The sequence below is a fragment of the Perognathus longimembris genome, chromosome 7 (assembly GCF_023159225.1).
Source record: "Perognathus longimembris pacificus isolate PPM17 chromosome 7, ASM2315922v1, whole genome shotgun sequence".
Classification (NCBI taxonomy): domain Eukaryota; kingdom Metazoa; phylum Chordata; class Mammalia; order Rodentia; family Heteromyidae; genus Perognathus; species Perognathus longimembris.
The window spans coordinates 17,548,152-17,560,607 of NC_063167.1; the positions used below are offsets into that span (position 1 = coordinate 17,548,152).

The window sequence follows — 12,456 nt, forward strand, 5'->3', positions numbered from 1 at the left end:
CAAAGCCATATTGGCCCTGCTTCTTTGTCTCACAGATAATGAAGCTGGTTTATAAACAAGAATCCATAGGAAGCTATATGCTACCTGAAGACCTCAGCTGACTGGTAGGTGGAGAAGATGAAGCATACTCTAAAAAGGACTACACAGAAGCTAAAATATGTTAAGAGACTAGCCTAATATGGAAAAGGTACTACCTGTTTCCCTTTTATGCACTAGGATGCCTCCTATGGAGAGGATGCAGTTGCACATTTAACCACTTGAGCCATGCTTTCAATCCAGCCTTTCTACTGGTTAACTAGAGATAGGGTCTTGTAGACTTTTCTGCCCAAGCTGACTGGCTTTAAAACATGATTTTCAGATCTTAGCCTCCTGAATAGCTAGGATTTACAGGCATGAACCTCCAGTGCCCAGCTTTGTTTTCTTTTTCTTCTAGAGTCATCACTACCTAATGATATATTATCTATAGTTAAGTATAGATGTACCTATGAAGATTTTTCCAGCTGCCTCTGCCAACTAGCAAGTATTATAACAGTGACACTCTCTGTTCTCTTTACTCCAACATCCAAGCATTTGCAATGTGTGTACCATATATTTACTTAAAACATTGAATGAACGAATGAGCACTAGCACCAAATGTACTGCTTTGTTCAGGAACAGTATCAACAACAAAAAACAGAAATGGACTTCAGTACACGATGTATATGAGCCAAAAGTAAACCAAGTGACCTCAGAGGACAAAATTTTCTGGCACTGTGAATATAGAAAACTGGTAGAATACTTTTTTTTTTTTTTCTGGTTCTGGGGCAGGGCGCTGTCCCTGAGCCAGGTTAGTGCTTTACCACTTGAGCCACAGCTCCTTTTCTGGCTTTTTTTGAGAATAGTTTATTGGAAATAAGACTCTCATAGACTTGCATGACCAGTCTAGTTTTGCTCATCAGATCTCAGCCTCTTGAGTAGCTAGGATTATAGGTGTGAGCCACCAGTGTCTGGCTAGACATTTCTTGTCTGTCTCCTTTGCTGGATTGTAGACACGAGAGCTGCAGCTCCCATTCTCTTTTTTCTTTTTGTGCTGGTCCTAGGGCTTGAATTGAGGGCCTGCGCACTCCCCTGAGCTTTTTTGCTCAAGGCTAGCTAGCACTGTACCACTTGAGCCACAGCTCTACTTGTGGCTTTTTAGTGTTAACTATAGATTAGAGACTCACAGACCCTCCTTCCTGGGCTGGCTTTGAACTGTAATCTTCAGATCTCAGCTTTGTAAGTAACTAAGATTACAGGGTGAGCCATTGGTGCCAGCTGAAATAAATTTCTTATATCACTTATAGTAGAGAAATACTAAAACTGAAAAAGGAATTGCACCCAGATATTGTGATTCACATTTTAGCACTCAAGAGGGTGAGACAAGAGGACTTTTACTTTGAGGCTATCCTGGGCTACATTGTAAGTTCAAAGTCAATTTCAGCTATTTATTTAAAAAATGGGGGGGGGGGGGAAGCATTGCAGCACATCAAAGAGTAGTCTTTCCTGATGTTCCTGCAGTTTGGTGTTTAGGACTAGCCCCAGGACTGGGATTTGCCCCAGGACTGGGGAAAATTTTTTGGTTTGAAAGCCAGGCATCCGTGGGTTCATGGCTAGAATCCTGGATACTTAGGAGACTGAGATCTGAGGACAGAGGTTTGAAGCCAGTGGGATAGGAAAGTCTGTGAGACTCTTATCTCTAATCTGGAAGTGGATCTGTGCTTCAAGTGGTAGAGCTCTATCCTTAAGCAGAAATCCTCAGGGACAGTACCCAGGCTCTCAGTTCAAGCTCCAGGACAAGCAACCCACCCCCCCCCCAAAAAAAAAATACCCAAGGGCTGGGGATATAGCCTAGTGGCAAGAGTGCCTGCCTCGGATACACGAGGCCCTAGGTTCGATTCCCCAGCATCACATATACAGAAAACGGCCAGAAGCAGCGCTGTGGCTCAAGTGGCGGAGTGCTAGCCTTGAGCGGGAAGAAGCCAGGGACAGTGCTCAGGCCCTGAGTCCAAGGCCCAGGACTGGCCAAAAAAAAACAAAAACAAAAACAAAAACCCAAATAACAGGGTTTTATTTTTTTAACTGTATTTTTCTGTCTTTTCTTTTTTGGTACTGGGGATCGAACCCAGGACGTTGCACTTGCTAGGCAAGCGCTTTGCCCAGCCCCCAAATAAAAGGTTTTGACATGATTTCTTTTGGTTCTTTTGTATAGTGGTAGAATCAAACATATAAGCTCATGCTAGATAAACCTTCTACTATTGAGCTACATCTGCTGGCTCTCCTTTAATTTTTTTGAATTATTGATAGGAATATGTTTAAAATCTTTAAAAATTCAACATCAAGGATCCTCTATAGTATTTTTTGTTTGTTTTGAGAAAAAATATGCTTCCTGGACTTCCTCAATAGTGTTCTTTTTAAATTAGTTTTAGGTGATGTACAGATAGGTTAAGGTAGTGAGTACATTTCTTGTCAAACTTTATACCTCCTCCTTCATTTTTCTCTCACCTTCCCTTTTCCCCAATCCCCCACCAATAGTGTTTTATTGACTACTCTTTTTTGTTTGTTTGTTTGTTTGTCATGGAGCTTGAACTCAGGGCCTGGGTGCTCTTTTGCTCAAGGCTAACACTCTACCACTTTGAGCCACAGCACCACTTCCAGTTTTCTGGTGGTTAATTGGAAATAAGACTCTCACGATTTTCTTGGCTGGTTTTATCCTTCGATCTCAGCTTCCTGAGTAGCTAGGAGAGCTAGCATGAGCCACCAGAGCCCAACTTATTGACTACTCCCCCTCACCCCCTCACCCCCTCACCCCCAGCTCTCTGAAATACTTGCCATACTTTTCTGCTTATTTGCATCATGATGATTTTCTTTTGGTCAGTCATGGGGCTTAAACTCAGGGCCTGGGCTCAGTCCCTGGGTTTTTCTGCTCAAGGCTAGTGTTGTACTACTTTGAGCCATAGCTCCTCTTCTTGTTTTCTGGTGGTTAATTGGATATAAGAGTCTCATAGGGCTGGGGATATGGCCTAGTGGCAAGAGTGCTTGCCTCCTATACATGAAGCCCTGGGTCCAATTCCCCAGCACCACATATACAGAAAACAGCCAGAAGTGGCACTGTGGCTCAAGTGGCAGAGTGCTAGCCTTGAGCAAAAAGAAGCCAGGGACAGTACTCAGGCCCTGAGTCCAAGACCCAGGACTGGCAAAAAAAAAAAAAAAAAAAAAAAAAGTCTCATATCTGGCTGGCACCAGTGGCTCACGCCTGTAATCCTAGCTATTGAGGTGGCTGAGATCTGAAGATCGCAGTTCAAACAAAGCCAGCCCAGTTAACCACCGGAAAACTGGAAGTGGTGCTGTGGCTCAAGTGGTAGAGGGCTAGCCTTGAGTTGAAGAGCTCAGGGGACAGCGCCAAGGCCCAAAGTTCAAGCACCACGATCTACCCTCCCTCCACCCCCAAAAGAGTCTCATATATAGGAGGGCTCATAAAGTATAAGAGAGCTAGGCATGTGGCTTAGTGGTAGAGTGCTTGCCTAGCATATGTGAAGCCCTGGGTTCGATTCCTTAGTACCACATAAACAGAAAAAGCCCCAAGTAGCGCAGTGGATCAAGTGGCAGAGTACTAGCCTTGAGCAAAAGAAAGCTCAGAGACTTTGTCCAGGCACTGAGTTCAAGCCCCAGGACTGGCACACAAAAGAAAGTCTCATAGACTTTCCTGCCAGGGTGACTTGGAACTGTGCTTCTCATATGTCAGCTTCCTTAGTGCCCAGCCAGGTTTTTTTCTTTCTTTCTTTCTTTTTTTAACTTGGTGTTTAAAAGAATAGAAGTGGAAAAAGGTGTTTAGCTCAAGTGGTAAAATGCCAGCCTTGGGTGAACAAAAGCCAAAGGAGAGCCCCAAGTTAAAACCCTAGTGTATATCAGGTTTTATATGGTGGTAAATTTTACTTTTTCAGTATTATTTTTCTTTTTCTCTTTTTAGAAACTATACCCTACCTTCATAAATTGGTTCATAGTGGCATGGAAGATAAATTTGGTGAGTGTTACCTGCATTTTTCTTTATTTTCTTTTATTATTAATTTACTTTATTATAAAGGTGATGTACAGAGGGATTATAATTACATGAGTCAGATAATGAGTATATTTCCTTTTTAAAATTTAATTTAAATTTTATTGTCAAGGTAATGTACAGAGAGGTTACAGTTACAGTGAGTACATTTCTTGTCAAACTTGTTACCTAAAAATATGGAACACTTCACAAATTTGTGTGGCATCCTTGCAGAGGAGCTATGCTAATCTTCTCTGTATTGTTCCGATTTTAGTATATGTGCTTCCGAAGGGAGCACTGTACTTCCTGTTTTTTTTTTTTTTTTGCCAGTCCTGGGCCTTGGACTCAGGGCCTGAGCACTGTCCCTGGCTTCTTCCCGCTCAAGGCTAGCACTGTGCTGCTTGAGCCACAGTACCGCTTCTGGCCGTTTTCTGTATATGTGGTGCTGGGGAATCGAACCTAGGGCCTCGTGTATCCGAGGCAGGCACTCTTGCCACTAGGCCATATCCCCAGCCCTTGTTTTGTTTTTTTGGCCAGTCCTGGGACTTGAACTCTTGGCCTGGGCACTCTCCCTGAACTTCCTTTGCTCCAGGCTAGCACTCTACCACTTGATTAACAGAGCCACTTCCAGCTTTTTCTGTGTATGTGGTACTGAGCAAACCCAGGCTTCATGCATGCTAGCAAGCACTCTACCACCAAGCCACATTCCCAGCCCTATATTTCCTTTTGTATAGTCTTCTGTTCCCCCATTTTCTCCCAGTTACCTCCTGACTCCACCCATGAATTGTATAGTTCAGTCTCATCAGTGTTTTTAGTAAAAATATTAGTGCTTTATCCTCATCTTTGTGAAAACCTTGAGAGTACAGTAAATTAATTTTTTCATGTTCAGTATGCTACTTTCTAGAATAATATTTCTCTTTTTTTGCTTTTAGTATTTATTTATACTGTTAAATTTGCAAAGTTTATATCTGTTGATATGTGTTATACACTAAGCCTGACTCAGAGAGACAAACAGATATTTTCGCTCATATGTGGAAGCCTCATCTAAAATACAACTAGTCTTGATAATTATACAGGGCTTAATACGTTTACACACAAATCGACTAAAGGAGGGTGTATTTATGGGAAGAATCCAAATGCATAACTCCTATGAACAGCTAAAGTACTGCTTATCAAAACAAATACTAAGAAAGAGAATGTGTTTTCGGGGGGACACAGAAATGGAGGAAGTAAAGGTGAGCAAATGCAGTCATTGTATTCAATGTATACCATATTAAAGATAAACTACGTAACTCCTGGGTAGGAATGGGAGGAGAAAATGAAGGAAGGGGTGACAATGTCCAAGAAACATTGTACTCATAACTGACATGGAATTATAACCCCTTTGTGCAACTACTTAATAATAATAAAAAAAAAAGTAAGCCTGAGAAATTACTTGTATTCATTTTTTTTTTTTTTTGTGCCAGTCCTGGGGCTTGAACTTAGGTCCTGGGCATTGTCCCTGAGCTTTTTTGCTCAAGGCTAGTGCTCTACCACTTGAGCAACAACTCCAGGCTTTTCCATGGTTAATTTTTTTTTTTTTTTTTTTTTTTTTTGCCAGTCCTGGGCCTTGGACTCAGGGCCTGAGCACTGTCCCTGGCTTCTTTTTGCTCAAGGCTAGCACTCTACCACTTGAGCCACAGCGCCACTTCTGGCCGTTTTCCATATATGTGGTACTGGGGAATTGAACCCAGGGCTTCATGTATACGAGGCAGGCTCTCTTGCCACTAGGCCATATTCCCAGCCCTTCCATGGTTAATTGAAGATAGGAGTTTCACAGACTTTTCTGACCAGACTGGCTTTAAACTGTGATCTTCATATCTCAGCCTCCTTTGTAGCTAGGATTACAGAGTTGAGTCACCATCACTTGGCTTTTTTTTTCTTTTAACAGTATTGTGGTTGAACTTGAGTTTCATGCTTAGTTAGGCAGGTGCTCTACCACTGAGCCACGCCCCCCTGCTCTACCAATGAGATCTTTAGCTTGAACACTAGAGGGCAGTCAGTACTTGGATAACAAATTTATAGTTTTGTTGACATGTTTGTTTGTTTGGTTTTTTTTGTTTGTTTTGTCTTGTTGGTTGGGGTTGAATTCTGGGCCTGGGTGCTGTCGCTGAGCCTCTTTGTGCTCAAGGCTAGCGCTCTACCACTTTTGCTACAGCACCACTTCCAGTTTTTGAGTAGTTAATTGGAGATAAGAGTCTCATGGGGACTTTTGTGCCTGGGCTGGCTTCAAACGATGATCCTCAGATCTCAGCTTCCTGAGTAGATAGGTGTCCAGCCAACAAGTTAACTTTTGAATAAAATATTTATGACAAATTGGTTGATTGATTTTATTTTAGTAGCATCGTAACAAATTTTAAAGGCCGTATACATATGCAGAAGTAGAGCTGTGGATTTTGTGGCTGAGCACCAGCCTTGAACAAAAAAGCCATGCAAGACCATGAAACCCTGAGTTCAAGCCCCAGTACAGGCACAAAAATAAAAATGAAAAACCAAAGCAAAAAGAAACAAAGAAATAGAGTCTTACTAGTAGTTCAGGCCTAGCTACTCAGGATGCTGAGATCTGAGGATCGTGGTTCAAAACCAGCCTAGGCAGGAAAGTCCATGATATAACAATTACTCAGTCTCCTGAGTAGCTAGTATTACAGACATGAGCCATCAGCACTAGGCTGTGAGACACTGTGATAATTACTCTGTGTATAAAATTTTCATAGTTCTAAATTTCATTTGAAAACATCACTGATTATAAATATTGTTTTTTTTTGCCAGTCCTGGGGCTTTTTTTGCTCAAGACTAGTAGTACTCTACCACTTGAGCCACAGCGCCACTTCTGGCTTTTTCTATATATGTGGTGATGAGGAATTGAACCCAGCACTTCATGTATACGAGGCAAGCCCTCTACCACTAGGCCATATTCCCAGCCCCTCCTTTTAAAAATGCTGGTACTGGGGCTTGAAATCAGGGCTTTTTCTGTGTATGTGGTACTGAGGAATCGAACCCAGGGTTTCATGAATGCTAGACAAGCACTCTACCACTAAGCCACATTCCCAGCCCACAAATATTGTTTTCTTTCATAATGAGAAACTTCCTTTTGAGGAAAGGTCAAATAGTTTTTGTTTGTTTGTTTGTTTTTGCCAGTCCTGGGGCTTGACCTCAGGATCTGGGTGCTGTTCCTGAGCCTCTTTGTGCTCATGACTAGCTTCTACCACTTGAGCCATAGTGCCACTTTCTCCTATAAGCTTCTTTATAAGATTATTCCAATGCACCTCTTACTTTTCTAATAGTCATGGGACTTGAACTCAGAGCCTACACCCTGTTTCTGTGCTTTTTTGCTCAAGGCTAGCACTCTACCAGTTTGAGCCACAATTCCACTCCTAATTTTCAGGTGGTTAATGGGAGATAAGAATCTCACAGATTTTGGATTTGGATTTTCTTACCCAGGCTGAGTAAGATCTCAGCCTCTTGAGCAGCTAGGATTATAGGCCTGAGCCACCAGCACCCAGCTTCCATGAGACTGTTTATCTCCAATTAATTAGCAAGAAAAGCTAGAAGGGGAGCTGTGGCTCAAGTGATAGAATGCTGGCCTCGAGTGAAAAGCCTTAGCAACAGCCCTCAGACCCAGAGTTAAAGCCCTGGGACAAAAGAAAAAGATGTAAAATGATGTAAAATAAATGTAAATTTCTATGTATTGGGATGAGGATTTGGATTTAGCTTAGTGGAAGAACACTTACTTGCCTGGCAAGTTCAAGGCCCTGATTTTGGTTCTCAGCTCTGGGAAAAAATAATTTTTTTTGATCTATCCTCCCTAGTTATTTCCCAAAGTTGTTTGTTTGTTTTGCAATAAGAAAAGAAACAGATTTAGAAAAGAGAATAAAGCAGAAAAAGATTTAAGTATTTAAAGGGCTATTTTCTATTATAGGTTAACTTGATGACCTCTAAAAATGTAAAGATGCCGTTAGTGGATGAATGCATAAACAAAATATAGTACCTATGCCCAATGAAGCATCATTCACTATTTACAAAGGAAGGAAATAGTATCATATGTGACTACAAGGATGAATCTTTCCTTTTTAAAAAAAAATTGTCAAGATGATGTCCAGAGGGGTTACAGTTACATACTTAAGGTAGTGAGTACATTTCTTTCTTTCTTTTTTTTTTGCCAGTCCTGGGGGTTGGACTCAGGGCCTGAGCACTGTCCCTGGCTTCTCTTTGCTCAAGGCTAGTACTCTGCCACTTGGGTCACAGCGCCACTTCTGGCCATTTTCTGTATATGTGGTGCTGAGGAATCGAACCCAGGGCTTCATGTATGGGAGGCGAGTACTCTTGCCACTAGGCCATATTCCCAGCCCCTGTGAATACATTTCTTGTCATACTTGTTACCCTCTTTCTCATTTTTCTTCCACCTTCCCTCCCCCAACCCACCTCCCCTGCTTCCATCTTTTTTTTTTCCATTTGTGGGGCTTGAACTCAGGGCCTGAGCACTGTCCCTGGCTTCTTTTTCTACTACTTGAGCCACAGCACCACTTGCGGCTTTTTTCTGTGTATGTGGTGCTGAGGAATCGAACCCAAGGCCTCATGCATGCTATGTAAGCACTCTACTGCTAGGCTACATTCCCAGCCCATTTTTTTTTTACCTTCCCAATGATGGATATCATGTCCTTTTTTTGATTATGTATGTATGAAATTTTATTTATAGTCATTGCTTTTTAACCTTGAAAATAACATTCATCATATAATCAACCTATTAATAAAAGGAATATCTATTTCCAAAATTATTTAAAGGCAAAGTAGTTCTATTTCTCAATTACACATAATTCATATAGTTCTTTATGTTTAAAGGCATATTTTGTGCAAATGTCTGTATCTGAATTCTTTTATCTAAGATCAGAGATTAACATCTTGTACTTATTTTCCATTTATTTTGGGTTCTTTCATAATAGAGTTTTTCTCTGGCGCTCAGTAATTACTAGCTGTGTGTTCTTGTTAAGAGTGGAGATGTACATTGCAATTAGGTTTTTTGGTTTTTGTGTTTTTCTTTTTGTTGTGCTGAAGATTGAACCAAGGACCTTCAACTTGCAGGCAAGTGCTGTCTATCACTTAGCTATATCCACAGCCCTAAATTAGAAGCTTTTTTTTTTTTTGCATGGGGGAGGATCTGTGTGCTAATTAAATTCTCAAAATGTTTTAAAACATCTGAGTGATTTCATTAAGTTTCCATGTATCCTCCCTGTACATATATAAGCACATTTTTTTGAAAAAATACTTTGGTTGAAGGCATATGATGAAATAAGTAGACTGTTTGGTAGAGAGAAGTAGCACAATCTTATGATGTATGCCTGGAAAGTTCAGCATGCTGCTGTTATTATGGTCTAACTCAGTGCCCTCTTACTACTTCTTATCACTTCTACTTACTCCTAGAAAATCATTGGAAATGTGATAAGTTCACTAAATGGATAGATTGGGTTCTGTCTGAATTTGCTTCTACATACCTTGTCCTTACCTATATTATGTGTTATGTAAGTGCTTTTTTTTTTCTGCCTGTTACTTGTCATATTTTTTCACTAGTAAAAGTTTCAAATTTATTGAAATCCACTGTAATGAGTTCATTCTTTTTGTGTCCTTAAGAAATGTTTTCTTGGGGCTGGGGATATGGCCTAGTGGCAAGAGCGCTCGTATACTTGAAGCCCTGGGTTCGATTCCCAAGCACCACATATACAGAAAATGGCTAGAAGTGGCGCTGTGACTCAAGTGGCAGAGTGCTGGCCTTGAGCAAAGAGAAGCCAGGGACAGTGCTCAGGCCCTGAGTCCAAGGCCCAGGACTGGCAAAAAAAAAGAAATGTTTTCTTAACCCAAGGTCATAAAAGTTTCCTTTTATTTGAATAGAGCTTCTTGGGCTTTTCTGCTTGAGCTGGCCTTGAACTGTGATCCCATAGATATCAGCCTCTTTAATAGCTAGGGTTAGAGGCATGAACCACTAGTGTCCAGCTGCTAAACTTTTTTTTTTTTTTTTTGTCATGTGTGAGGCTTGAACTCAAGGCCTGGATGCTGTCCTTGAGCTCTTTTGCTCAAGGCTAACATTGTACCACTTTGAGCCACAGGCCTACTTCCAGTTTTCTCATGGTTGATTGGAGATGAGTCAAATGGATTTTTCTGCGCAGGCTGGCTTTGAACTGTGATCCTCCGATATCAGCCTCCTAAGTAGCTAGGATTACAGGTGTGAGCCACCAGCACCCAATAAACATTTTGTTATTGTTGGAACTCAAGGCCTGGGCACTATTCCTGAGGATTTTTTTGCTCAAGACTAGTGTTCTACCACTTTGAGCCACAGTTCCACTTCTGGTTTTCTGGTGGATAATTGGAGATAAAAGTCTCATGGACTTTCCTTCCTGGGGTCAATTCAAATCATGATCCTTAGATCTTGAGTAGCTAGGTGTGAGCCACCAGCATCCAGTACTAAAAACATTTTGACGTATCTACTTTTATGATTCTTCTCCCTCATCCTCTACCCCACCCCCACCAGGGCAGTTGTGTAGGTATATATCTTTGTTTTGCTATTTTTATTTTTATTTTTTTTGCTGGATTTTTAACTAAGCCTTGAGATTGCTTAGCTTGCTTGATAGGCTGGTTTAAATACCTGGTGATGATTTTCTCCCATTCCATAGGTTGTTTCTTAGTTCTGGTGGTTGTTTATTTGCCATGCAGAAACTTTAATGTCTCATTTTGTGAATTTTTGCTCCCATCCCATGGGTATCTGAAATGCTGTTAAGAAATGTACCTTGTGCCTATAATTTCCTTGGTTTTTATACAGGTGAAAGATAGAAGTCCAGTGTTAGTCTCTTGAAGATAGATACCCAGTTTTTCCAGCACAATTTGTTGCAGATGCTGTCTCTTCCCGGGGTATCTTCTTCTTTTTTTTTTTTTTTGGCCAGTCCTGGAGCTTGGACTCAGGGCCCGAGCACTGTCCCTGGCTTCCTTTTGCTCAAGGCTAGCACTCTGCCACTTGAGCCACAGCGCCACTTCTGGCCATTTTCTGTATATGTGGTGCTGGGGAATCGAACCCAGGGCCTCATGTATATGAGGCAGGCACTCTTGCCACTAGGCCATATCCCCAGCCCCCGGGGTATCTTCTTGACTCCTTTGTCAAAAATGATTTGAAGCTGGGTGCCGGTGGCTCATGCCTGTAATCCTAGCTACTCAGGAAGCTGAGAACTGAGGATCATAGTTGCCAGGCTGGGCAACTGGGAAATTCTTTGAGACTCTTATCTCCAATAAATTACTCAGAAAAAGCTACCAGCGGTGCTAAGGCTCAAGTGGTAGTGTGCTAGCCTTGAGCAAAAGAAGCTCAGGGACAGAACTCAGGCACTGAATTCAAGTCCCAGGATAGGCACAACAAAAACAACAACACAAATGAGTTGGTGATAGATGTGTGTGTGTGAGTGAGTGTGTGTGTGAGTGTGTGTGTGAGAGAGAGAGAGAGAGTGTTTGTCCTGGGGGCTTGAACTCAGGGCCTCGGCACTGTCCCTGAGCTTCTTTTTGCTCAAGGCTGGCACTCTACCATGTGAGCCACAGTGCCACCTCTGGCTTTTTCTGTTTATGTAGTACTGAGGAATCAAACCCAGGACTTCATGCATGCTAGGCAAGCACTCTACCACTAAGCCACATTCCTAGCCCAGATGTATGGTTTTATTCTTGGCTCTTCTATATCGTTTCATTGATCTTAAGGTCTGATATTTTTGTACCTGGTTTTGTTATTATGGCTTGGTAGGATAGTTTGAAGTCTGGTATTGTGATATCTCCAGTGGTGCTAGAATTGCTTTTGCAATTTATGCTTCCATGTGAACTTTTGAATTGATATCTGTAATTCTGTGAGGAATGATACTGAGATTTTAAAGGGTATTGCAAAACATTTGTACATTACTTTTGGTAGAATGGCCATTTTCATGATTTTAATTCTGCCAATATGTCTTTCTTTTCCTTGGTTAAGGTAATGCCTAGGCAGATGTGTGTGTGTGTGTGTGTGTGTGTGTGTGTGTGTGTGTGCGTGTGTGTGTGTGTGTGTGTGTGTGTGTGTGTCTCCTCGGCTTGAACTCCATCTATGTACTGTCCCTGAGCATTTTTGTTCAAGATTAGCTCTCTGCCTCTTGAGCTACAGTTCCCCTTTGGACTTTTTGGTAGTTAATTGTAGTTGAGAGTCTCACGGACTTTCCTTTCTGGAATGGCTTCAAACCTCGATCCTCAGATCTCAGTCTCCTCCATAGCTTAGGACTATAGGTGTGAGCAGCTGGTTACTTCTAGGTATTTTTGAGACTATTGTGAGTGGATTGTTTGCCAGTTTCTTTCTCAGCCTGTTTATTGTTGGTGTGTAG

General features: G+C 41.6%; 1 protein-coding gene and 1 non-coding gene across 5 annotated transcripts in view; one reads left to right on the plus strand and one right to left on the minus strand.

The window, feature by feature from the left end:
- Positions 1 to 12,456, plus strand: part of Phactr4 (phosphatase and actin regulator 4) — an 80,804-nt gene that overhangs the window by 13,047 nt on the left and 55,301 nt on the right. For 3 of the 4 annotated variants that reach the window (XM_048350648.1, XM_048350645.1, XM_048350646.1), the window contains exon 2: positions 3,986 to 4,039. The exons of the other annotated variant lie outside the window; for it this stretch is intronic. Coding sequence is in view for 1 of the 3 variants with exons in the window: in XM_048350645.1 (XP_048206602.1) it covers positions 4,024 to 4,039 (16 nt within the window). In the remaining 2 variants the exon portion in view is untranslated. The remainder of the gene's footprint in view (positions 1 to 3,985; positions 4,040 to 12,456) is intronic. 4 annotated transcript variants of the gene reach the window in all.
- LOC125355869 lies at positions 4,243 to 4,349 on the minus strand. The gene has a single exon (XR_007211790.1). It is a non-coding gene; the product is annotated as a U6 spliceosomal RNA (small nuclear RNA).